Source organism: Eleutherodactylus coqui, chromosome 5 (genome assembly GCF_035609145.1).
Source record: "Eleutherodactylus coqui strain aEleCoq1 chromosome 5, aEleCoq1.hap1, whole genome shotgun sequence".
Lineage (NCBI taxonomy): Eukaryota > Metazoa > Chordata > Amphibia > Anura > Eleutherodactylidae > Eleutherodactylus > Eleutherodactylus coqui.
The window spans coordinates 211,900,579-211,926,844 of NC_089841.1; the positions used below are offsets into that span (position 1 = coordinate 211,900,579).

Genomic DNA, 26,266 nt, shown 5'->3' on the forward strand with positions numbered 1-26,266 from the left:
AGCTGGCTCAACGCTGACTCTGCCTTCCATTCTTCCGAGGTCGGTAAAATGAGTACCCAGCTTGATATGGGGTAATAAAAACAAAAAGCCTGAAAGCACCGCGGAATAAGTTGGTGCTATACATGCAACGGTTTTTTATCCTGTTGAGAAAGACATCCAGCATCAAAACTGAAGCACTGGATGCCATGAATGATCCCATGGAAAGCTGGCATCAGTTGTAGTGAAGCGCCAGAAGAGAAAAATAAATCACCTGCTGTCGTCTTTGGTGCAATTTTTGATCTAGGAGACCCTATGTGGACGCTTTTGTTTTCAGTGACACTCCTTTGCTACGATTGACTCCTACATCACTGTACACTGTTTTGACCAATTTTGGGCAAATGGCCCAACACATGGGAATTTGGCGGAGATCAGCCATCAGGAACTCTATAACCTATTCACAAATATAATCTTTGAGTGAATTTTCTTATAATATATAAAATGACCTACATATACATATATGTACTGTATAGACGAGGTAGAAAAGAGTATGCACACACCAATGAACTATATATTCAACTACAATGCAAGGAAATACTAACTTTGGCCAAAAATAATACCTTGATCGCTCATTACCTGGTTTGAAATCCAGTGAATTTATGGTTGTAAGCGATGTGTGTTTTTAGGTGTTGCTGTGGAAGGTTAATTGGAGATCACCCTGGAATAGATTATGATTGGCCAATATATTCTACATCACAAGAGGTAAATAACGAGGAATGGTCGGTGCAGAAGCATACAAAGACCAGCCCCACAGATGCTTTTGGAACCATCAATTTCCAAGACGGCCATCACACCTACCATGCAAAGGTACTTCATGTAACAATAGTCTTTCTTTTTTTCCAGATGTCTTGTGTAACTTTCATGGAGACTTAAACTGCGTCTTTTTTTCTATGTGACAGGTATCAGGTTTAAATGATGGAAAGCGTGGTGCTTTTAGCTGCCAAGAGGGGGAGCTCTCTGTATGCAGAGTTATATAACTGCCACTGAAGTCTATGGGAGCAATAAAAGTACATGTACAGCCAGCTCTTCCTTGTGTCGGCTGGCAGCAGCCTTTTTGGAAGACTTACTGGGAGTGTTTTGCTCACAAACTACTTGTTTTTTGTTTTCAGTACATACGAATATCCTATGACACCTCTTCAGACCAATTAATGCATCTGATGATAGAAGAATGGCAGATGGAGCTTCCCAAACTAGTGATTTCTGTTCATGGAGGGCTCGAGAATTTTAAGCTTCCTTCCAAAGTCAAGCAGGTGTTTGGCAAAGGCTTGGTGAAAGCTGCAGAGACTACTGGAGCATGGATCCTGACCGAAGGCACTAATACAGGTATTTTCGGTCATTCTTTGGTCATCTTCTGATAAATTGTTTGTCTTTGTGAAACCAGTTGTATATGTCGAGGAATGCAGTATGAGGCCTCTTTCACACGAGCGCATATTGGCCGGCGTTTTTACGGCCGGCCAATATACGCTTCCATCTAGGGCATAGAAGTTCATGAACGGGTGCACAAATCTAACGTTTGTGCGCCCATTCACACGGCATGGGGCCCGGTGCATATGCACCAAGCTCACCATGCCGTTGCGCATTTCCCCTCCCTCCCCATCGCAGGCTCACCTATCTTCTCCTCCCCGCTTGTTCTTTGTGATGGGGGGGCAGAGCTAAGTGGCGGCCCGTCCCGCCTCCTCTCACTGATGGCTATGGACAAGGGGCGGGGAGAGGGTGGGAGCTTAGCTCCGCCCACATCCCGCCCCTTGTCCATATCCATTAATCGAAGGAGGTGGGATGGGCCGCTGCTTAGCCCCGCCCCTGTCTCGCCCCCTTCCATTGTACAGAACAAGTGGGGAGGAGACGAGAGGTGAGAGCCTGCACGGGGTGGGGGCGGGGGGACCAGAGGGAGGGAGTTTAGCAGCCACCTACGGCCTCTGCTGTGGGCTCCCATAGGAGCCCATGAGGCGACAGACGTTTTCAGTCCCAAAAGATAGTTCCAAGACTATCTTTTGGGCCCGACGTAAAAATGCCTGACGCTATATCGGCCTTGCCGGGCGCTTTGACGTCTCAGGAATACGCCCATGTGATCTGATGCCGGCCGATATGCGCTTGTGTGAAAGAAGCCTTAAATTCAGAGTAACAGCTGTCCTATTTAATACAGGAATAGCTCAGGTCTACCTGAGGATGTTTATATGATACTTGGTAATTTTCTGGTCTGTCTTACAGAGGGCTCCAGAATAGGGAATATATACATAATAAAGTATATGGACTAGAATTTTCCTGATGAGATTGTCTTTTTTTTAATTGAAATTTTTATTGAAATTTGTATTTTTGAATACAATTGGCCTTTAATTTCATGACATCTGTACATAGAACATAACATTAGAACACCAAAACAATACAACTAATCATAATTAGATTTAAACAAATCATAATCACTCATTCCCAGCAAAATTCCCAGCTTCTTAGAGACTAAATGAAAAATAAAAGTGCAATTCTGGCATTGTGTATTTTATTTTTTTTACTCACTATGTTCACAGTTCAGGATAAATAAAGCATTATTTTAAAAGCTCAGACTTCTATGAACACGGTGATATTAAATATGTTTTAGGGTTTTTTTGTATTGTTTTTTTATTATAATTATGGAAAAGGAATGGAAAAATTAAAAAAAATATATATTTAGTATACTTTTATTTTTTACCATAATGCAAAATGTTTTTTATCACTTATTCTTACTTTTTTTCTAGTCTCTATTTGGGACTTGAACTTGTAATTCTTTGATTACTCATACCATATACTGAAATACTTCAGTATTGCACTATATATGGTATTTCTGCAAGCATTCTATTAAAAGGGGCCACAAGCCCGTCTTAATAGGCAAAAATACATAGCAGTCCTGGAGGCCTTCAGAAGACCCCGGGCTGCCTTACACACAGAAGGCACCTTGCGATCTCATTGTAGGGAAGGTGCTCTTTGGGACCCTGAGCACAGATTGGAGCACTTTGAAGGGTTAACAGCTGCACTCATCGTGAATGCTAATCGCAACTGTTGCGGCCGATTGTCAGCTGTCAAAGACAGCTCACATCGGCCATGTATGGAGCAGGCTTGACTCCTGATCCCGTTCCATACAAACCTGCGCACTCAGGACATTCATATGTATCCTGGAGCACTAAGGTGTCAAAGGGGTTTTCCAGGACTTAACTATTGATGGTCATCAATAGTTGATCGTCAGGGATCTGCCCCTTGAGGTCACTGCAGATTAGCTGACTGAAGTGACAGCTGCTCTCCAATGAGTGCCACTGTCACTTCAGGCCATACCAGGCACAGCGCCATACGTTTTATAGCAGCTGTTCCTGGTATTGCAGTTTCCCTCACTAACTTGAATCGGTTTGGTTGTTTGATGCATATCATATCCAATATATGATGACATCATCACTTACTGCTACTCGCTCCTCTTCACCTCCAAACGCTGTTGCAGTAGGTCCTTATACGCTTAACATGGGATTTTAGATGTCCGGCAGCATTAGGATTCAGCGCAACAGTGCCTGAAGGTGATGAGGACCCAGCGAGAAGCAGTAAGTGGGGGTGTCTGGTGTGGAGGTCTGGTTCTGATGAACCAAACACGGATCACAATTTTGTTAATTGGAACTGTGGGCCGGCTAGTTATTTTGCAGCAGTCTGGTCTTCTCATGGGGATGCCAAGATAAATTCTGCACTTGGTGCCATTTATCCAAAGGCCGGCCCTGAGTACACACATATTATTCTAGCCTCCTAAAGACATAATAGAATAGATAGGCTCATCCAAAGAGCTTACGGCCTGTCCTTACCTGTTATAACCCTGTTTCGCAAATATGATGTCAATCATCTCCCATCAAATAGAAGAATGAAGTGTGCATAGTGCATTGTGGAGTGTAAGTGAGGCCTTCTGCCTGCGTTGCTATTTATACAGAAGGGTATTAAATCCTTATGTGATCCATCACAGGCTTCACTGGTCGTCTTTGGTTTCCATATGTTGTTTTAGTCTTGTTTAATCCATTCTGTTGACAGATAGGTGTCACCAATATATTTCTAGATCTTTGATATTAAAGAGAATGTCTCTAAAACTACAAAGTGCTTTCATAATCCTCATTATGTCCCTTTAGACATTGCATAATAGTACCCAGCCGCCCAAACTATAAATACTATAAAATATGTGCGCAGAAGAGGGACTGTGAATGCCTGTAACAGATATGATGGGGTCTTTGTACTAAGCTGCTTCAGGCGGGTTTATGGTAACATCCCTGGGTTCAAGGTCAGAGCATTAGTTAGAGTCAGCATCTCTGGTGGTCCTGGTGCAGAGAAAAGGATGCATACCTGGTGTCCAGTGCATTACTTGCCCCTCCACACTTCATCGATGTCCCTGTAGCAGTAAGGTTGAGACTAGAATTGACAGACCTCCCCCTTCTCGCACAAACTGCTCCTGATTGACTCTTCTCTCTCTCACACAGACTGCTGCCCCTCTGTTGCATAGACTACTCTGTATACTTCCAGACTTCTTTCTATGCCCTATCTCTAACATAAACTGTTCTCTATGGTTCCCACCTTTCACATAGACTGCTACTCATGGCACTTTGTTGCACAGACTGCTTTCCATGTCCCATCTCTCCCGCAGACTGCTCTCCGTGCCACATCTCTCCCACAGACTGCTCTCTGTGCCCCATCTCTCCCACAGACTGCTCTCTGTGCCCCATCTCTCCCACAGACTGCTCTCTGTGCCCCATCTCTCCCACAGACTGCTCTCTGTGCCCCATCTCTCCCACAGACTGCTCTCTGTGTCCCATCTCTCACATAGACTGCTCTCTGTGCCGCATCTCTCACAGAGACTGCTCTCTGTGCTGCATCTCTCCCACAGACTGCTCTCTGTGCTGCATCTCTCCCACAGACTGCTCTCTGTGCTGCATCTCTCCCACAGACTGCTCTCCGTGCTGCATCTCTCCCACAGACTGCTCTCCGTGCCCCATCTCTCCCACAGACTGCTCTCCGTGCCCCATCTCTCCCACAGACTGCTCTCCGTGCCCCATCTCTCCCACAGACTGCTCTTCGTGCCCCATCTCTCCCACAGACTGCTCTTCGTGCCCCATCTCTCCCACAGACTGCTCTTCGTGCCCCATCTCTCCCACAGACTGCTCTCCGTGCCCCATCTCTCCCACAGACTGCTCTCCGTGCCCCATCTCTCCCACAGACTGCTCTCCGTGCCCCATCTCTCCCCCAGACTGCTCTCCGTGTCCCATCTCTCCCCCAGACTGCTCTCTGTGCCCCATCTCTCCCATAGACTGCTCTTCATGCCCCATTACTCCCACAGAATGCTGTTCATGGCCTCCTCTTTCACATAAACTGCCCTCTGTGCCTCATCTCTCTCACAGACTGCTCTCCGTACCCCATCTCTCCCACAGACTGCCCTCGGTGCCCCATCTCTCCCACAGACTGCTCTCCGTGCCCTATCTCTCCCACAGACTGCTCTCTGTGTCCCATCTCTCCCATAGAATGTTCTTCATGGTCTCCTCTTTCATATAGACTGCTCTTCAAGCCAGTTCTCTCACAGACTGATTCCCATGTCCCCCTCTGTCACCCAGACTGCAGTCCACGGTATGCCCACTATAGGCTACTCCCTCCTGTGCCCGCTTCTTTCACAAATTCTTATGCCCTTTATCTTTATAGATTATTTCACCCACCCACCATTTCATCCACATACACTACTTTATGGTACCTCCGTTGCAAGAAGCTGAACCCTCATACCGGTAGTTCAGCTTCCTGTTTCCCCCCTCCACTGAAGCTAGAGATGACAGTACTGCCAGACTCAGATTAGCTCTGCCAGTGACTATTGTCACTGCAGGGGATGTTTTACCCTGTAACTGGGGCTCCTATGGATGCTGCTCCTACGGTTCCTCTAGCTACAATGGAAAAGTGTGAAATAACAAAAAAAAAAGACAATGTGAATGATGGTCAAAGGTCTTATATTATACAGAATAAAAAATATGTATAAGAAAATTGCCCACCGCCGATGTCAACTGAAACTGTCACCATACGAAATCTGTAACCCGAAACTATACAAATTGTATATCAAAACATCTGAAACAAAATGAGGAACCCATTGTCATACTTTATTTTAGTTTAAATATACTAATGTAAGTAAACAACTATAAATTTAAAAAAAAATTGCTTTCTTTTTTACCTCTTACCCCAAATTAATCTAAAATATGGGAAAATAAAGTAAGTGAAAAAAAAGGTATAAAAAATAGCCCTATATGTCATGGAAAAAAAACTGCAAAAATAATTCTGGTAGCTGAAGAAATAAAAATAGGGCAGTAAAATCACCACATGGGTAAATCCCCAAAAAGTGTCTGATCCCTTACAACCAAAACACCCTTAAGGGGTTAACTTCATTCAAAATATTCTAAGACATGGTAGAGGGGGTCTTCAGCTTTGGACCCTACTTTTTTTAACTGCAGTGGAGAAATACAGCAAACCGTTTCCTCTAACGATAACCGCTAATCACGGACAGTTCCTGAAGCTTGGCCTGCCGTCATTATAGAACGGCTGACAATCCCGGTATAACTTCTAACAGTCGAACTAAACTTTATAATTCAGAGTAGGAGACTTAAGTAATGTATCTTCAATGGCCTATTGGATTTATGTCTATTTCCCGTAACTTCATGTTGAGTTTAGAACGGCTTCTGGAGGTTAAATAGAGCAGTTTACATTTACCCTTCGGATAAACATATGAATAAACTGCTCTTCTGTGATATATTATTTATATATATTGACTTTCCAGGAGTCTCCAAACATGTAGGTGATGCCTTAAAATTTCATGCTTCCCAACACTTAAGAAAAATCTGTGCCATTGGGATTCCACCCTGGGGAGTTATTGAGAATCAAAAGGATCTTATTGGAAAAGATGTGAGTACGCCAAGATTTAAATTCCTTAATCAATCCTGTTTCGTAGACTTGACTTTCGTTCATCTTTCTTCTATATTTATGTAAGGATCGATATAACATTAGAGATGGTTTTAATAGAAAATGTAGTTATTTTTGTAAAACTGCATGAAGATTGAGGTTTATATAAAACGTATGTTTCAATTTCAGGCCGTGTGCCTTTATCACACCTTGGTGAATCCACTAAGTAAGCTCACCACTCTGAATAGCATGCATTCCCATTTCATCATGGCGGATGATGGCACTGCTGGAAAGTATGGAAATGAGATGAAACTTAGAAGGAACCTTGAGGAATACATAGCGCTTCAGCAAATACATACCAGTAAGTCAACTAGTACTGTGGCTATTCACAGCACTATACAACCAGATTGGATGTCAGCCAACTGCTTATGGAATATTCCTAGGCAGGCCTCACTCTAGGAAACTATGCATTGGTCAGTGGGTCCATTGGGTGCCATATGGATCTGTTGTATGATGGATGTGATCAGAACTGTTGGGTGTGTTCACAAAGTGCAGAATTATTCCGCAAGAAGCAGCTAAAGACGCAAAAAGTCCTGCACCAAAATCCACATGTATGCATGTAGGCTATAGAGCAGAAATCTGCTGCAGCAGATTAAGCTGCGGCTTACAGAATAATTCTGCACTGTGTAAAAGCTCGCTTATACATCAACATAAACCACATCCAATAAGAAGTCTGCAAAAAAGACAGGGTGGTGTAATGCATCAAAACTTTGCCGTTAACAATCATTCACCTATTAAGGATTGAATCACCTGTGGAACAAATTTACACTACAAACATGTCCAAGGCAAATACACTGAAAAATACAGAGGGTGGATAAAAATATGGAAACGCCGTACAAAACGCATGGGATTTTAATCATTAGTACTGAGCTGGCCTTTTGATCTCTTCTTGGCTGAGAGCTTTTCCGCCAAATTTGTGTTTTACTTCACCTCTTGCCCTGCTCTTGATGGTTTTGGGAGCAGCTGGTAACAACAACTGAGTGGCTCAAACCCCTGACCAATGAACCTTGCTGTTCAGGCAGATGTTCACTTCTGTGTCATATTACCTTCACTCAAGTTACATGGGATTATAAATCATATTTCAATCAGACATGTAGAGACCGATTTTAAGGCATGCATTTCGTACAGTGTTTCCATATTTTTGTCCACCCCTTGTACATATGTGTTACCTCGCAAATTTCACATTTTGCAGTGCAACGCAAAGGGTAAAATCCGCCCCAATGGAAAAAGGGAAATCTGTAGCAATTCCGTAGCAAATCTGCATCCAAATGTAACACATGCAATTTTGTGTCAGATTTCCTGCAGGCCATAATTAAGAGGATGCAGTGGGCCAGTCATTCCGCCAGTAGCTCTTACCTGAAGCTTTGGGTATATGTTTGTGGGAGAGGAGGCTGTGGGTCACAATGTACATATATTGTGTATGTATATACAAAGCTGACAACCTTCATGTTACAGGAATGGGACAAGGTGTCCCTGTAGTTGGCCTGGTCGTAGAAGGAGGTCCAAATGTCATCCTGATGGTATGGGAATATGTCCACAGCACTCCATCCATTCCGGTGGTGGTTTGTGAAGGAACAGGGAGAGCGGCAGATATCTTGGCGTTCACACACAAGCACACAACAGATAAAAGGTAAAAGGTTGATTCCTCTTTTATTTACTAGGGATGTCACATCTGTAGTTTTTCAAGTCAAAGTTCCTTTTGTGTCACAAAGGAATATCTTCCGACTTATCAGCAAAATCGCTGAAAAACCACCATGAAGTTGTTCTGCAATTTTATTTTTGTAAATTTTCCTAAAACTACTTGTATGTCCCAATTGTCCCCATAAAGGCCTCCAGCGTATTTGCAGCTGTGTGCTGTTAATCCATGGCCCTATTATAGCCTATGGGGCTACACACAAGAAATAAATCAATAGATAAGAAATGCCCTAAAACGGACAGTTTGCAGCCACATGAAATTGAGCGTGACCTGATTAGAAATCTAGACAGATCGAAAAGTAGAGCTCAAGTATGAGGCGGCCATTATACCTTCTGTATAGTTCATTAACTTGTTATTTGGAGCAGTGTGAAGCTAAGTAGCCCATGCAGCTTCTGTACAAGACATCAACAACACATCTGAGTTCCTGCTGAGACTAAGAGGGGGGAAAGAGAGGTTTCTGATGTTTTTTTCTCTTTTTGTTTTTTGCACGGAGAATACTGACTAATTCAGCTACATACAAGTCTGCAAACTGTATGCTGCAAACTAAAAGGAACATACAACATGACCCCACATAGTATGATAGAACAGAAGCAGAACAAGGATATACAGTAGGCGAATATCTTGTAGCTTTACTTTAATAGGGTTTCTCCCAGTGGATTTCTAGGCTTCTCTCTTAGTAAGGGTGGTCTCACATTTGAGCTGCGGTTTCCGCTTTTCTGTTCAGGGAGAAGGAAAGGGGAATCCCCGCAGCCGAACGGTTTAGTCTCTGGATGGAGCCGAACGGCGCCAGACAGACCCCATTGATTATAATGAGGTCCGCCCGCTTTCCGCCCAGCTGGCCGGCTTTTGGGTGGAAGACAAAGTGCTACATGCTGCAGTTTTTCTTTCGGTATTCTCAGCCGCATCTGTAATGGAACCTCCGGCTGAAGATTCCAACGCAGATGTGAAACCACCCCAAGGCTTATTTGAGTGGCAGTTACCTGATCATCTTTTTCTCTAGAGGTCACCTTTTATAATCTTTTGCTCCATGCTTTAATTATATAAATCAACCCTTCGTTTACTGTCTTCCTGGTGAGTTTGTGCTTTATTGTGCCTATGCATAGCTGCCAGTCTGAACTTATAGGGCTGCTGTATAAAGTATGGTGAAAAAGGCCGGAAGTGTATTACTAGGGGCACTTCTTATGGAGGGTGGCATCGGAAGCGTATTACCAGGGGCACTTCTTATGGAGGGTGGCATAACCTCTTTTGAAACGCTAAAGCAGTACCTGCAATGTAAGAATAGTTATACAAAGTTCAGGGTACAGAAATATAATTTCGGTGTGATGTGATAAGATGTACATTGGGATCATGTGAGTCCTCAGTGATTGGCTTGATGGTTTGTCTTGTACTATTTCTAACTGTCATAATATCTGTCTCCTATAGAGAGATTTCTGCACAGCTAAAGGATGAAATTCTGCAAATGATCAAGCAAACCTTTAGTCTCGGTCACAGACAGGCTAGTCACGTTTTATTTATTCTCATGGAGTGCATGGAGCGCCGCGATTCTGTAAGTGACATCCTCATTCCTAAACTACTTTTCTGTTGCTCACACATCCAACTAGGGTTGGAACCCAGCCAGTAAACCAGCGGCCCAGCCTGTATTACTACCGGGGGGCCAGATCCGTATTTAATTTACACTGGCAATGTTGACATTTCATAGAGACTCCACCAAGCCCCGCAATTCTGGCCAGGAGCTGGACGGACTTCTTCAGTCATGCTGCTGCCTGAGCAGCTCAACGCCTCCCCTCAGTCTCCTGTTCTCCAGACTCCAGCTCATACTGTACTGAGGGAAGGAGTCAGGGTGCTCAGGCAGCAGTGTGATTGACGAAGTTTATCCCTCTACTGGCCAGAGTTGTGGGGATGCAGAGTGACTGCTCTTACTTTGTGGGCCACAGAAGGGGACACTATTACTTTATGGGGCCACTGACTGAGCACAAGTACTATATGGGGCATTAGGGCGAGTCTGCAGAAACAAGTCTTCAGAAGAAGTCTGCATGAAAGTCTGGGCCCAGATAGAGTAGAAAAGGAAACGGGAATTAAAAAGTGGTCTTAAAGAATTTTATTGAGGGGGCAGGGTCTTGGAGGTGGGGGGGGGGGGGACAGGCCCAACTGAGGTGGAATAACAGAGGTAAAATGACATGCTGTATTAAGTCATGCCCCCAAACCATGCCCCTTTTTCACTTTTTGGTATTTTTTTTGTAAAAAACAAGGTGGCAACCTTGCATAGAGCTGCCATATTTACAAGATCTCATCTACCACTATTTTGTTTATTCTGATCTAATCTGGTTCTAGTTGAGTCTGGGTCTAAAAATGTTGAAAAATAGCTAAAATATTGACATATTGTTTTATTATTTTTTGTCGCATTTTAATTTACATTTTCATGTTAGGGAATTAGATCACTTAATTAACTTTCAGGGACTAGGCTTTAACTAGAACTGGAATTAAAAAAGAGAAGTCTTAAGTCTTTACTTAGTTCCACTCCTGGTTGAGAGTAATAAATGGCAAACTACTAATTTACACAGGAGTAGAATGAAGCATATACTGTGGTAGGGAAGCAGATGTGATGAGCCACGTTAAAGAGAATGTCTCATCTGAACAACCTCTGCTCTTAAAGAACACCTACTGAAGATCAGAGTCGATCAGGTGATCGCTGCAGATCTAATAGCTAAAACCTCAGACAACCAACTGGAGGTATTGAGTGGCACTAAGTTTGCTAAGGCAGTAGGTGCTCTTTGCAGCAGCTCTCTTCCTTTTAAAAAGAGGGGGTCATGAGGTAGGACCTCCTATGATATGATGTCCATATGGCCTAATTGATCTATGTAAACTATGAAGCATACGATTTTTTGGGGGAGCCAGTTTTCTCTTTACCCAGAAACAGTGCCACTCTTGTCCATGGACTTTGATTGGTATTGCATCTTATCCGCATTGAAGTGAATTAGGGCTAAGCTGCAATAGCAGACAACCCATGGACATCTATGGCACAGTTTGGGAAAAAAGTGAACATTTGTAATAATCCTAAACAACCCCTTTAGTGCACTGTACTTAACTGTGCTTTCATAAACCCATCAAATAGCATTATTGTATTAATTCTACAAGAAAACTTCATTGCTAAAGACCTTACTGAGTGTTACTGAGTTGTGTCTTTTATCTTTAGCCCATGTAAAGAATAAATTAACACACATGTTTTCTCTTAGATCACAATTTTTGATGCTGAGTCTGAAGAACAACAAGATATTGATATAGCAATTCTGACCGCTCTTCTTAAAGGTTCGTTACATATTTCATACATTGTAATTGTCGGACTCTGGACTGGAGAGTAATTTACAGTAACTATTTCAGTAGTTCATAGTGATTGGTCATTTTCAGTCTTCGGTTGCTGTTATGTTTAAAGAGTTTTTTGAAAGACAGAACTGCAGCCCCACTGTGATCCCGGCACTTGTTGAGACAGCTGATGTCACTGGAAGTCAGGTGACCACTGCAGCCAATTATAGGCTCCAGCATTACTGCTTGTTCTACTGGCATCCTGAGTGCCATGATGCCAGGAGTTCATGAAAGGGACACTTCAGCCTCTGATTTGCTGCAGTAGTCACCTGATTTTTGGTGAGGCCAGCTTTTACAACAAACACTGGGACCACAGCGGGGCTGCAGCACTGGATCCCGGCGATGGCAGAGGAGTAAATAATCCTCTGTTTGTTACGTTATTATATCTCGCCCTGTTGAAGGAACATAATACGATAGCTGGAAAACCCCTTTAAATATTGACAGCCTAACCTTCTCATAGAGCATGTATACTTGATTGCTGAGGGTCCCACCCAGGACCCTTGCCTATTAGCAGAATGTTTACACAAGCACAGTGCTTTAGATTCGTCTGTGTCTATGCCTGCTACTGCAGCGCACTCCAATTCATTGCCATTCTGCCGATTGGCGGTGTCTATGGTTCGAGCAGCATGAATCTCATGACAGGTTCCCTTTTAAATCTTACCTCTATACTCTAATTGAACTTAGCACACTTTACAAAGACTGGGTATTAGCAGTGATGCCAATACACAAGGCATAAATAAAACTGCTAAACCGTGACCACTAATGTAACCGCTCAGTAATGACTGAATAATATTATCATACTATTATTGAATGAAAATCACTATACCCAGACCAATATTACCACCGTCCAGTTACTGTATAGTGGTGGATACCAGTTCTATAGAGTAACCCTGCAGACCATATATGTAACAGTTCTATCCAGTAATCACAGGTGACGTATTCTGATTGTAGTTGTTCACTTTTCCAGTCTTTCCCTTATGTCCCAGACTGCCATGAAGACTTCTACCAGCCACAATTTCTGCAGAGTTGGCTGCCCACCCATCTTTGACTCCTCAGTTTCCAGCATTCTCCCTACCAATTTTTCAACCTTCACAGACTCTCCAACCTGCCGCTACCCCCAATTCAATTCTGCGCCTGCTGTTGCCTCATTTGTACCATGCACCCAAATACTGTGCTTTAGAACTAATGTTGTCAGAACTGTAGTGCGCCTTAAAATGTACAACTAAGACAGCAACCTTGAAAACAGTAGTGCCAGATAGTACCCCCCTCCCCCCCAAAAAAAGGAAACAGGCAATAATGTGCCACATAGTAAAAGTGCCTCTTTTGTACCCCACACAATAGTCCCCATACGCGGTAATAGTGTTGCCTTTAAGCCCCAGTAATTGGGCTTTTATTAGTACCTTACACTGAAACTATGCCCCATTAGTTCCCCAACATTGTAATAGTGCCCACTGTTGTGCCCCTGCAAAGTATACATGCAACCGTAATAATGTGGCTTTAATAGTAATAATGTATGTACCTAAACGGTAATAATACCCCCTTTCAACCGACTTTACAGTAAATTGCCCACCTTTGTGCCCTCTAGAAAATAATATTGTGTGAGGAACAAAGGAGATTATTACTGTTTTGAGGGCTGAATGGATGTATTAAGTGGAGCAACAGAGGCCTCTTCCGCCCTGTAAAGTCGGCGGCCTGCACAGACGCGCTATCCAGTGATGTCATTGCGCCACCTGCAGTGAAATGCTAACTTCCTGTGCGTTCTCCTTGCATCTTGTAGGTTGTAGGCCTAACGTGGCCTGTGACCTACAAGAGTGAGAATGACAGGGAGTCTGTGGCTCCTGCCTGCCACCGGTTTCATCTGTATAAAAACATTTTATCTGTAGGACCAAGCCTTGCATTATGATGTCTTCGTCAGTCTCATCCATTGACGCTGCTTTCAAGTTCCTCCTCGTGCCTCAATTATGAAGTTAGATGCCTCAATTATCATTACCTATCAGATTCTATGGGGACATGTCTGAAAAGTTATCACAAATGAAATATTCCATGCATTCTGTTTCCTAGGTACGAACATGTCTGCCCCAGACCAGCTGAGCCTGGCTTTGACTTGGAACAGAGTGGATATTGCCAAGAAGCATATCCTAGTGTATGGCCAGCACTGGAAAGTTTGTATTTTTATAAAGCATACAGTATTGTGTTAAGACTTTCTCTAAAATTTCAGTTTCTTCAGCAGTTTGTGTTTCACACAACAAAACTGTCCGTGTTACACATATCAGCAAAAGTTAAAGGGGTTTTCCAGTGAATTACTATTGATGACCTATCATCAGAATAGTTGATTGGCCGGGGTCCGCCGCTTGGGACCCCGACCAATCAGCTGAGTGGACACATGTTGTCAGCACTGCAATAACACAGAGGTTGAAGCGGAAGCCTCCGCGTCGACCTTTGTGTAGTGGCCGGTGCTTGTAACTGCAGGCACGGCTCTCATTGATTTCAATGGGAGCCTCGCCTGCAGTTACAAGTGCCGTCCACTATGTGGAGGTCTGGGTGGAGGCTTCCACTCCAACCTCTGTGTATTTGGAGCAGAAGTCTCCGCATTGACTACCCATGTAGTGGCCGGCACTTGTGACTGCAGGCACGGCTCTCATTGAAATCAACGAGAACCGTGCCTGCAGTTACAGTCGCCGGCCACTACACGAAGGTCTGCGCAGAGACTTCTGCTCCAACCTCTGTTATTTTGGCGCTGAACATGCGCCTACTCAGCTGATCGGTCGGAGACCCGAACGACGGACCTCAGACGATCAACTATTGATGACCTATCCTGATAATAGGTCATCCTATGGTATTTCACTGGAAAACCCCTTTAAGGTTTCTTTCAGTGGCAATTGCAGGGTTTCCAAGTTAACACAACAGAGATGGCAAAATTACTCTACTTCATGCTCCACCACCAATTATACTTTTGTTGCTAGCTTTCTACATTTACTGAATAACACATTTCTACATAGTGTGGTTTGGGGACTAGTCCTAGTATTGATGTACAAAATTCTGTTTGCCTGCAGCTACCATTAGAGGGAGCTCCCTCTATCGGAATTTATACAGGCTAGATATTTAAAGCCTGTACAAATATATAAGGCTACAATAGGCTGAGTCCTTAAAGGTTTTGTGCCAAGCTCCCAACTCTGTTCATATGCCCCATTAGAACTTATGAATGTCATAAGTAGGGTCCCTGACTTGGAACCTCCTCTATGAATCAGAATGGAGGGCCACTTTGTAAGAGTGGCTCCAATTCTGGTGGACTTCAAGCTCTTCTTGTATTACAGTAGGGTACACCATTTATCCGATTAGCCGGCATGTACTACTTTATTTCCCTTGCGGTGGCCTTGGCAGGGAAATGTCTGTCTGGCTATGGCTTCCCATGATGAAATAAACTGTTTTCCAAACTCGTTTAGCATATAGATATTGATGTAGATGTGAACCTATACAAAATATCTTTGGCAACACTGTGCCTTACAGAACTCAAGATAGAAAATGTCTTAAGAGGCTCAAGTAATTCAGCCTCAGATTTTGGGCCTGCAATTCAAGCAATCAAATCCCAGCATAGAAGTAACACATTGAAACGTGGTTTCCAACTCTGAAAATCCATTAAAGAATGTTTTTGAAGCAACTTCTGGTAGATCTCCTTTATTTTTTGTTTTTGGAGTTATTGTCATCTATTACAAAATATTGGGTCACTATAATTCACGCTATACAGAGTCCTCTATGGATATTACCAAAGAGGTTGAGCTTTACTAACCTTATCTTTGTGATCAGTAAAGACAATGTTCTTTTTATACAAGTGTTTTCGCACTTTTTTTTCTACCTCTCTTAAACCAGTTTTAACCTGCTTGAGTATACACATGACCAAATATGTGTAAACTGCTATTTTCCACTTGGATGAACGTCCACTGATTTACAGTTTCAATGCCTAGAGGAAAAGATAACTTTATAGGTTCCCTTTAAAAACACATTATTTGTGAGCACACTACTTTCTAATCAGGCTCAGGATCATACCCTCGGGTATCTGAGTTAATTACTTTTTTCAATGATGCTTGTCCATTACTTACTCTAGTTATAGCCTAGTGCCATTGAAGTTCCACCGCCTTGGGAAGGATACTTTTGCTTTAAAAAAAAGTTTATAGTGTTGCTTTCATTGTATCTTTATAGGATGATGCCAAACTCTAAGCAACAATTGTTTTCATGTTTTAACCTATGGACGGTCATAGCAAAGTTTGGTTTGGAGACATAGCAAAGTTCTATTCCTAAAAGGCATTGATTTTGCCTTTGATTATCTGTCTGTCAGGGTTCGAATCCTGTTTTTGAGGTTCACTATTCGACAATATTGTGTATATTTTTCATCGAATTTAAGCTACCCATACACTTTGATAACATATAGGCTGTCTAACCTGTAGGGACTGCATGATCCTTGCCAAATGATTTACATGATTAGTGTAAGCTGACCTTAGGCTCAACAACTGGGCCTGGGAGAACAGAACTAGTTGTTGCTGCCACCATAACTAATCGACTGGAATGTTCTGTAGATACCTTACGGGGGGGGGGGTGTTAAAATATCATCTTCAGTTGAAGATCTTTTTTGGTTGCAAATTATTTTACAGACACTCGCAGGCCATGGACAGCAGTAGCAATAGTGATATAATCAAAGAGTAAACTTACACATTTTGTATAATGCCTCCTTATTTACTCCATATTCTTATAAATCTTAATTCACGTCATTGAAATTCTAGGACAATACTAGAGATAATCCAGAGACCGGTGTAGGGCGGTTTTGGAAGAAAAATGTTGTGTTTTTCTGATCTTCTATTAAAGGGTATTTTAGCCACATACCATTTTATGGCATATTCATAGGATACGGAATTAATTGTGTAATTGGAAGCCCCGCGAATGGGGAGAATAGGAGTCCTGAGTTTTTCATTACTCCTCCTAGCCGCGGGCAAAAGAGTTGGAGAGGCCAGTGATTCAATTGCAGTCTAAGGGATGTGAAGTAACCAAATGAGCCAGCAGCTCTGCTGTTCTTGTCTCTAGCATGGATTGTGAGATAAATAGAAACAGTTTCTATTACTTCTCTTTAGACTCCAATTGAAACATGCAAGGCAGAAGCTCTGTTTTTTTCCTCACTCTCATCGCCACTCAATTGGAGAGGAAAAGACGGAATTATCTGTGGCAAAACATTTTTTGTGATCACGGACACAACATAGAGCAGACGAGAGTTACCGTACTGAAGGGCAACCTTAAATCACAGCGTCACAGAAGAATTTGGGTGTATAAGTTTATGGCCATGTTTGATACCCTTAAGAATGGAATGAACATCAGCCCGGAATTCTTGCATAAGTGGGGAATGTGAAAGGTCTGAAGGAAGTCAAGACGGGTGTCCTTTTCCTAATCATTGTTTGTTTTTCTCATAAAAATTCAGAAGGTTGCCATCCCATAGGTAGTGGTGCAGAGGTAGTATTTCTATCCTATTCTATGTGCAGTCTATTTGCATCTTCTTCTAGTTGCTTTAGAGATAAGAGACATCATAAAACTGTCACATTCCTCAGCTCAGTGGACTGATTGAGTATTTATCTCTGCACTCAGATTGTCTTGTGTTATTCTCAAATATCTGGGTGTGAACATTTATTTAGATCAAGAGGGGTGTCCCCCTTCCCCTCTGCATCTGTATGTTATATTTGTGTACCATCCAAACTAGTTTCATTCATTAGCCTGACAAAGGGTCGATAGAACCCGAAAGCTTGCTGTAACATCATATATTTTTGTTAGCCATTAAAAGGTATCATGTCTACAAGACTACTTGGTTTTTCTTACTGAGAACAATCACATTTTACTGGCTAACATGGTACCAAACTTATTTTTTCATATTTCCTCACTTGTAATACCTCTTTTCTAAAGAATTAGAAAAACATAACATTTTTCTTCCAAAACATTGATCTGCCTATAGGTCGTGTCTGATATTTTCGATGAACTTCATTGATGTGAACTAAGATTTGCAAACAATTTGAGATTGCACAGAAACTTACTGAGTAGGGTAACCTATGCTAAGTGCATTATCAGGCTCTTCTCTTAGGCTACCAATACATATAAGATAGCTACCGCCTGAATGCTTGTATGGCCATCGCTCTGATTGGCTTAAGCCACTGATGAAGCAGGAGGTGAAGTTGAGAGTCCTCAAACTGTTAGGCTAACTTCACACTGGTGTACGCGATATCGGGCCGTAATTCATGGCTCCTTATCACGCTCCTCACCATGTGAATTCCCCATGTGATATTTCATATCAAAACGGCCTTGCAGCATTTTGGGGAAGAAGCAATCCTCCGACGTGGCTGTCATGTTTTCAATGTAAGATCTCTCATCTCGTGCACCTTGCATAGGGTGCGATATAAGAACACACAGCAAGATAGAACATGCCACCATGTGTTCCCTGCATCGCTAATGTGTATGACCCAATTCAAAAGAATGGGGTTCATATTTGTGCAAGATTTGTGCATCTCGCAACGCACAAATCTTGTGTGATTTTCTCGCCTGTGTGAAGGCAGTTTTAGGCTATATTCACATGGTGCAATTCTCTGCAGAATATTCCTTGTGGTTTCCACCTATAAGACTGTGACAGAAATCAGTGGCTGTCCTTTCATACACTGTCATTCTTGCACTGAATATGCATGCAGATATGGGTAAATGGCAAAATCAACATTCGGGATTATGACACATATCTTGATGAAGAAGTGACATGTCGTTTTTTTACAGCGATCTGCGCCGAAAAACATGGCAAAATTCTGCACATGTGGATTTTACCCACTGATGGGGCTAAATCCGCTTGTGGATTCACGACAGAATAGCCCCGGGTCTCTACCGCAGTTTTACAGATGAAATCCACACCGAAAATTCAGCGGCAGATTCCGCCATGTGAACATAGCCTAATTTATAGAGAAGTCATTAATAATAAGTTTATGCTTTTTCCTGAATGCTAAAAAGTAGTCAAAGTAGCCAACCCTCAAGAACATAAATGGCCGGTAACCACTTAGAGGTAGTGTCCGATACTTACATTTCAAGACCACTACTGTACATCCATTTTAATTCAGATTTCTAACTGGTCTCTTATACCTTCTCCTAAAAGGTTGGTTCTTTAGAAAAAGCCATGCAGGATGCCTTAGTGATGGATCGTGTGGATTTTGTGAAGCTGTTGATAGAACATGGAGTGAACATGCATCGCTTCCTCACCATAAGTAGATTGGAAGAACTGTTTAATACTGTAAGTCGCCTGAACAGATATACAGGGTCAGGGAAGCCTACTTGTTTGCTAAGTACAAGGATGCAACCTTTGTCCTCTCAACATTCATGTTCTCAAGATGCCAGAACTACTCACTGTAGTTAGTTATTTTCTATGCACAACGGAGTAATCGTGAAAACATGGATGGCGCGTACTGCTGTTCATAGATATTGCAATATACAAATTAATTTTAATTGAATCCCAGGACATCAGATTATTTGTAATGGGTTACAAGGATCAGGTAAATTAACCAAAAGTAGCATTATGTTTGACAATAATTAAAAATCTACCAATTGTACTTAAAATGAAGCTATATCCCACAATCTATTTGTACCGAGGACTGTGACTGTAACAAGGGGACTCCCTTTATGGCTAGAGGAAAGAAGGTTTCTACACCAACATAGAAGGGGGTTCTTTACTGTAAGAGCAGTGAGACTATGGAACTCTCTGCCTGAGGACGTGGTGACGGGGAACTCATTAAAAGAGGAGCCTGGAGGTCTTTCTTTAGTGATACAATTTTACATGTGATAGTCACTGATTACTTTAGTAGGGTCGGTGATCTGGGTATTGTTCTGATTGCCAGATTGGAGTTGGGAAGGAATTTTTTTTCCCCTTATTGGCTTCTACCTCACTTTTTTTGCCATCCTCTGGAACAACATTAGGGGGAGGGGGGGGGGGGTAATAGGCTGAACTGGCAGGATATATGTCTTTTTTGGCCTTACAAACTAGGTTACTATATATATATACAGTCGTTGGGCACATGTAAGGTGTTCTTTCTTGTATCGATTGCATTTGCATTGAAGAGGGTCAGTCTCCTTTTTGTTAAAATTGCAGGAATGCAAAAAAAATTAAGATGAAACCCACAGACTATTTTATACAGTAAAGTGTGATAGTTGTGATATCTCAAAAAAACCTTGCAGTACCTTTTTGTCTCTCTAAACATGACCATGATACATGGTCACTGACCAGCTTCCATTATGGAGCTGCAGTTTTAGAAATATATAGCAACAGCAAATGTTTCAGACACATGCTCCTTTAAACTTACCACTTATTCCGGTCACATTTACAAATTCAACCCTATTTAGAACCTCAAGCAGAGGCGTAGCTAAAGGTTCTTGTAAAAGTCCAGCATGGGGGGCCCTTCCACAACTTTCCTCTGCATTGTTGGGTCTCCTAAGAAGCCCATCGATACAACACTAGCAGCGGGGGCATTGCTGGAATCTTAAAAGATTAGGCAGAGGATAAATGTAAGGGGGCCCCAATGCAAAATCTGTAACATGGTCCTTCGACCATCCATGTGCCCTTTATTATACTAGTGTTTTGTTATATGGTAGAGGGCCTTTAGGCCCCTTAACGCTACAGGGCCCGGTAGCAACTGCTACCTCTGCACTACCTAAAGCTACGACCTCAAGGCAGTCTGCTTTCTTCTGTGCTACGTAGTTCCTACTATGCATGGTTTTGCCATATTGAATTCCCTACGTCTGTGAAGAAGCCAATCAGTTATGCCAGTACTATAATAACATCCACAAACTGTCCATGCTATTGTTCCTATCCATGCTGTTGTGCCAACTGCATAGTAATGACCATAAAATAACATAACAGTACCCACAGACCCCTTGATGCCATGGCATAGCTCATACAAATATTTCAGCCTGACCTCCATGGAGCTGCATTGCCATCTTCTTCATTAACGGGAATATTAAATGTGAACTGCCAGTCAGCGGCCACCGTAGCTCTCTGTGAGTTGCTGCAGTCAGGACTAAAAAAGACTCATCAGGCAGAAAAGATGGCAAACATGTTCCGCTCCAGGACAGTGCCAGGAATCCAGGACTGTCTCATTAAATCCTGGGCACTTATTAGGCATGGGTTGGCATAGTCAGGAGCCGCATGAAAGAGGCCCAGAGATTACAAGGATTAGGCGATGGGTCCATAGGAGACGGATTTGCCGAAGAATTTCCCTGTAGATCTTCCGCACGGAAATTCCGCGGCATTTACAGTAGCAGCAAAGTGATTGAGAATTTGAAAATCTCATCCACAACCTGCGGAAATACCATGCACAAAACCTGTGCAAAAATTGACGTGCGGAATACAATTTTATTGCCGTTTCCACTGCAGAATTCGCCTCTTCTCAATGACGCGTGTATTCCCCACAGGAATATGCAATAGAACCTGCTTTAGAATCCACACCAAATAGCGCAGGTTTGGAGGCAAGCCTTCTGCTACTCATCTGCAGTGGAATGCCCACTGTAGACATTCTGCTGCAAATCAGCCCCCGAGTGGACCCGGCCTCATAGTGCAATAGTTGTGCTCACACTTTTCTATATACTCTGCATGCGGCTCTTAAAAAAACCCCCACATATTAAACTTTTAGACTTTGTTCGAAACTTGCTGTTTTTCATTACATTCAGCACATCGTATGTGTCTGGAAATCTTAACTGGCATATATAAAACCTGTCCATAGGGTAGACCCGCATTTTCCTATATGATGGGATACAGTAAAACAAAGAATACAGGCCAGTATACATTTTTGTTGCATTGGACGGCCTTTCATTAGAGGTATACGTCCGTTAACACTCCAGACATATAATCCCAAGGGAAGGAAAAGACCAGGTCTGAACATTGTCTTACCTTGACAGTAATTACATTTGTTGATTTCTTCACTGTGTACCAAGAAAACTCTTTTTTTGTATCTTAAAGAAACAAGGACCTACAAATCTGCTCTTATACCATCTTGTTGGAGATGTAAAACAGGTAAGATTTTACGAATTCTATTAAAATACTGACGTTGGGAATCTCTCTATGGTGAAAGTTATTGTATTGTAAGGTGAATATGTCCTACAGGAATATTCCTATGTTAAGCATCTATGTCCCATCCATAAAAAGCCAAGCCTTCATTCCTCCGACATCTGCAGTTGGAGGAGAGTTGGGCATCCCCCTTACACCTTCGATCATTGGATAGTCCCACTGAAATGGGCACTATAGCAAAATTCTGTCTAACGTGTATGGGCACCTTTAATAAGCAGGAATGACAAATCTGTGTGCCGTAACCAATGATGCCCAGAGTATTGCGTTGTGTTCAACATGTATGCCGGAGTCGGGAGGAATAGCTGTCGGCTGAATGAGTGTTTGGCTTACAGTTATTGAAAGTCTATCAGCACCTTATATTAAAAAGTAATAAAACTAATATGGAGAAAATGGCACTAACTGCACAATGTCAGATATATCACCTGGGTCACCTTATGTACATTGTACCGGTCACGTTAGATGGAAAAGTCTGTTATATTATGAACGGTTACTATAACTTCTATTCCTCCTAGATTAAAAACCTGAGTTTTGATAGTAAAGTAATAGGTATCAAGTGATCTATAGGGCTAGGTTTAATACTGTACATCCTGGTAAGGTGAACAGAGTTTAGTTAGTCTAAAATCAGACAGTACGAGTGAGACAGATATTATTTTTGACTCCTGTAACCTACAAGACTTATTTTGTTTTGTAAATCCAAGAAAGAGGACCACCAGTGCCCCCTGTGCAGTGGAGGTCACAAGCAAGCATTGGGACACTTGTGCAATGTAAAGAATTTCGTCATATCTCAGTTTACTGCGCCCCAGGACCCCAAGAGTGACACTGGGGGAGTCATACATTGGGCTTTATTATAATTGCACCACCATTTTTGGATTCTGTGTGGAGTTGGGCTATTAAAAACATGATACAATATATACATAGAAGGCAGTTTATTAAAAAACAGATGTATAATTTGTTAACTTGGTTTATGAAACCTCTAAGAGGGATTTTCCAGAATGACATAGATGGAGTAAAACAAGCAGTTTTAGTGAAGAGTAGCAGAACCTTCCTGAGCAGTTCTTAAACCAGAGTTAGAGGCCTCAATTTCTGCTCCACCAAGTCAAACTATACCATGTGTCAAGTCTTAGCTTACCCTTTTGTACAATTATGGGTTTCAATTATGGGTTTCTGAGAGGCACATCCTGCACTCTTCGGCCATGAACAGAACATCACTTGGTTGCAAGGTTAATAAATCCTGCCTCCCGGAAGTGGTGGCTCTGATTGGCTGAGAGCAGCGCTCACTTAACCAATCACAGCTGTCGTGTTGGTTCAGCGAGCGCTGCATTGATTGGCTGAGAACAGCGCTCGCTGAACCAATCAGAGCCATCGCTTCCTGGAGGCAGGATTTATGAACTCCTGCAACCAGGAAGTTAATTTCTGTCGGCAACCGAGTAGTGTAGGACGCATGGCGGTAATACAAAGCTTCGGAGACTAGCGGGAGGGGCCCAGACCTCGGCTGCTAGTTAAGTAAAATAAGACATTTCCCAAAATAAGATCTAGTGCTTCTTTTGGGGCAAAAATTAATATAAGATGGGGTCTTATTTTGGGGGAAATGCGTTATATGTTTTATAATGTTTTTAATTCTATTTATTTAGCACAACTTTTATGCACACAGAGTAACCTCTCCCCGGACTACAAAATTACCCTAATTGATGTGGGATTAGTGATTGAATACTTGATTGGAGGAGCTTATAGAAGCTGCTACACGAGGAAGAGTTTCCGTGCCTTATACAATAGTCTCTACAGAAAGCAAAAGGTGAATTTTCCATATTTTTTTTTATAACCGCCCATGTACTAATATAAAATTACAAAGACTCTCACACGCTCACATACCAACTAGAAATAATAAGGCCGTTCATTGCCAACAAAATTATTGTCTTTTTTTTTTCTTTCCCTTCAATCTTTCTGCCAGCGGACCCACAATTCTACCAACAGCCTGGCACAAAGTCTGTCTCATCTTTCGCTAAGCCAGAACAGCCAGATGAACAGCAAGCTCGCCTCGACTGAGAATACCTTACATTCCCAGTTCCTCCGGACAGCACAGCCTTATAAGCGCAAGGTGATCCTTCCAAGTTTTAGATCCAGTTTAATTGAAAATGTTCTCTTAGAGTCAAATTTCTAATCTACCCGATGCATGTACTGAGCTGGAAATAAGGATCCTACCCCGATTTAGCAGAATGTCAGATAAACAGTATTTCATTATATATATGTTTGTCATCTATAGTTCAGACTTGTACTAAATAGTTGAACGCTAACTGATGTATAGAGTGTAATGTACATCTTCACCGTTCACCTCGGTTTCACAATATTATGCATAAAAGTGATTTCACAATAACCCGGCACGGCACAATAAATGTTACCTTGGGAAAGAGAAACTACTTTCTACTGCAATTCCAAGAACTACACCCAACTGTCGGCCAGAGTTTGGCCAATGGCAACGCAACCCGTTTTGGCACTGAAATTTGGCAACTTGTGGTATTGTGTAACCTGAAAACTATTTCCTATATCATTACTGCTTGGGCGAGGGATTGTAATAGGCACTCACATAACTAAGCAATGGCCTTCTATATTATTGATAACAAGGTATACCAGAGGACTGAACCACCATATACTGCGCCGGACTCACCGATGCCATTCTCTTTATGTTCTACTCGACTGAGATCCTTTCCTCTTGTTGCCTGGAAGCCCAGTAGTGTTATTGAAGCACTGAAAGCTTTTAATCAAAATCTTATGTCTATGCAGCGATCTGATAGCTTTCTTGACTTGATTTCTCAGATGCACTTTTGAAGTCCTTGTGTTGATTAATATTCACCATTTACATCAATATGCAAACCTATTCTCAGACAGGTGGATGTGGATCCGCCTTGCCGCACACCGGTTTGGATCTGAGCTTAACCACTCCAAATGGGATACCAGCTTTGCTGCTGGTCCCCAAGCCATTACACACAAATAGTCCCGGTTATATGGCTGCCGACACTGCATTGGGCCGAGGAGCGGTACCTGATCGTGTGAACAGGAGCTTAACCGCCGTGGTCAGGGCTGACAGGGCAGTAGCGATGACATCACCAATATTGTGATCTCACTGTGTGCACAATCGCTGTATATTAGGGGAAGGTTTTTCTAGTTAAGAACTTGCTGCTGAAATTGGTCAGGGTGGAGTGAAGCCCCTTTCTAAATTTTGCCGTGCCGCCTTCCCCATAGCTACCTGTTCCACTCTTGGTCATGCACACTGGGCTGATTCTTCTTTTATTACTAACAGCAGCTAACTTCCAAAAGTTTCAAACAACATCAAGAGTTAAGCTTTACCAAGTTTATTTAATTGCACAAAAGAAAAAAGTAGAGAATGAAAAGTAGTAGAATATTTGAAAAAGGGGGCACTAAAGAGATCTGGTTTAGGCCGCATGCATACGGGCAGGTCAAATTCCACGTGTGAGAGCCCGCAGCGGAATCCAACCCTGTCCCCGGCTGGCATCCACGCATACCTGCTTTTCTTCTTTTTCTATGTACTGCGGATGGTCCGCACGGCTCGCCATCAGACAGTACAGATTTTTTAAAAACTCCTGCTTTTCCTGTGGGATCTGCGGCCTGTCCGCAATGTCAATTGTGGACGGGCCGCGGGTCGAACTGCTTCCATTGACTTCAATGGAAGCTGTCCGCGCAGGAACCGCAGTGAAGCAGAGCGTGCTGTGATTTTTTTTTTTTTCTTCTTTTTTCATCTGCAAGCGGAAACCACAATTGGTTTCTGCTCATGTGCATGAAGAATCATTTTTACATAGCATGCTATGGAGGGTTTTTGCTGCGGAATTCAGGGGCGGACGCCCACTCCGTATTCCACAGCTAAAATCCACCTGTGTGCATGAGGCTGTATTCCATTATGGTGGGAGATGATTATTGTACACACAGACACATGTTCAGTAGTTGGTTTTTTTTTTAGATGAGTCAATACTCTTTTGGACAAGCGAGTGACGTCACCGCTAGCTCGTTCGCTCTCGTGCGGCCTGTTTAGACAGGCGGATCATTAAGGGAGCGTCGTTCAGTATCTTACA

The 26,266-nt window shown here is 42.6% G+C and overlaps 1 protein-coding gene across 2 annotated transcripts in view; it reads left to right on the top strand.

Moving 5' to 3' along the window:
• Positions 1-26,266, top strand: part of TRPM6 (transient receptor potential cation channel subfamily M member 6) — a 152,501-nt gene that overhangs the window by 34,250 nt on the left and 91,985 nt on the right. For both annotated transcript variants that reach the window (XM_066604163.1, XM_066604161.1), the window contains exons 4-15: positions 663-843; positions 1,146-1,359; positions 6,830-6,954; positions 7,141-7,312; positions 8,467-8,641; positions 10,130-10,253; positions 11,941-12,013; positions 14,129-14,229; positions 19,227-19,361; positions 22,077-22,130; positions 23,836-23,976; positions 24,133-24,279. In XM_066604163.1, coding sequence (XP_066460260.1) covers positions 663-843; positions 1,146-1,359; positions 6,830-6,954; positions 7,141-7,312; positions 8,467-8,641; positions 10,130-10,253; positions 11,941-12,013; positions 14,129-14,229; positions 19,227-19,361; positions 22,077-22,130; positions 23,836-23,976; positions 24,133-24,279 — 1,642 coding nt within the window. The remainder of the gene's footprint in view (positions 1-662; positions 844-1,145; positions 1,360-6,829; positions 6,955-7,140; positions 7,313-8,466; positions 8,642-10,129; positions 10,254-11,940; positions 12,014-14,128; positions 14,230-19,226; positions 19,362-22,076; positions 22,131-23,835; positions 23,977-24,132; positions 24,280-26,266) is intronic.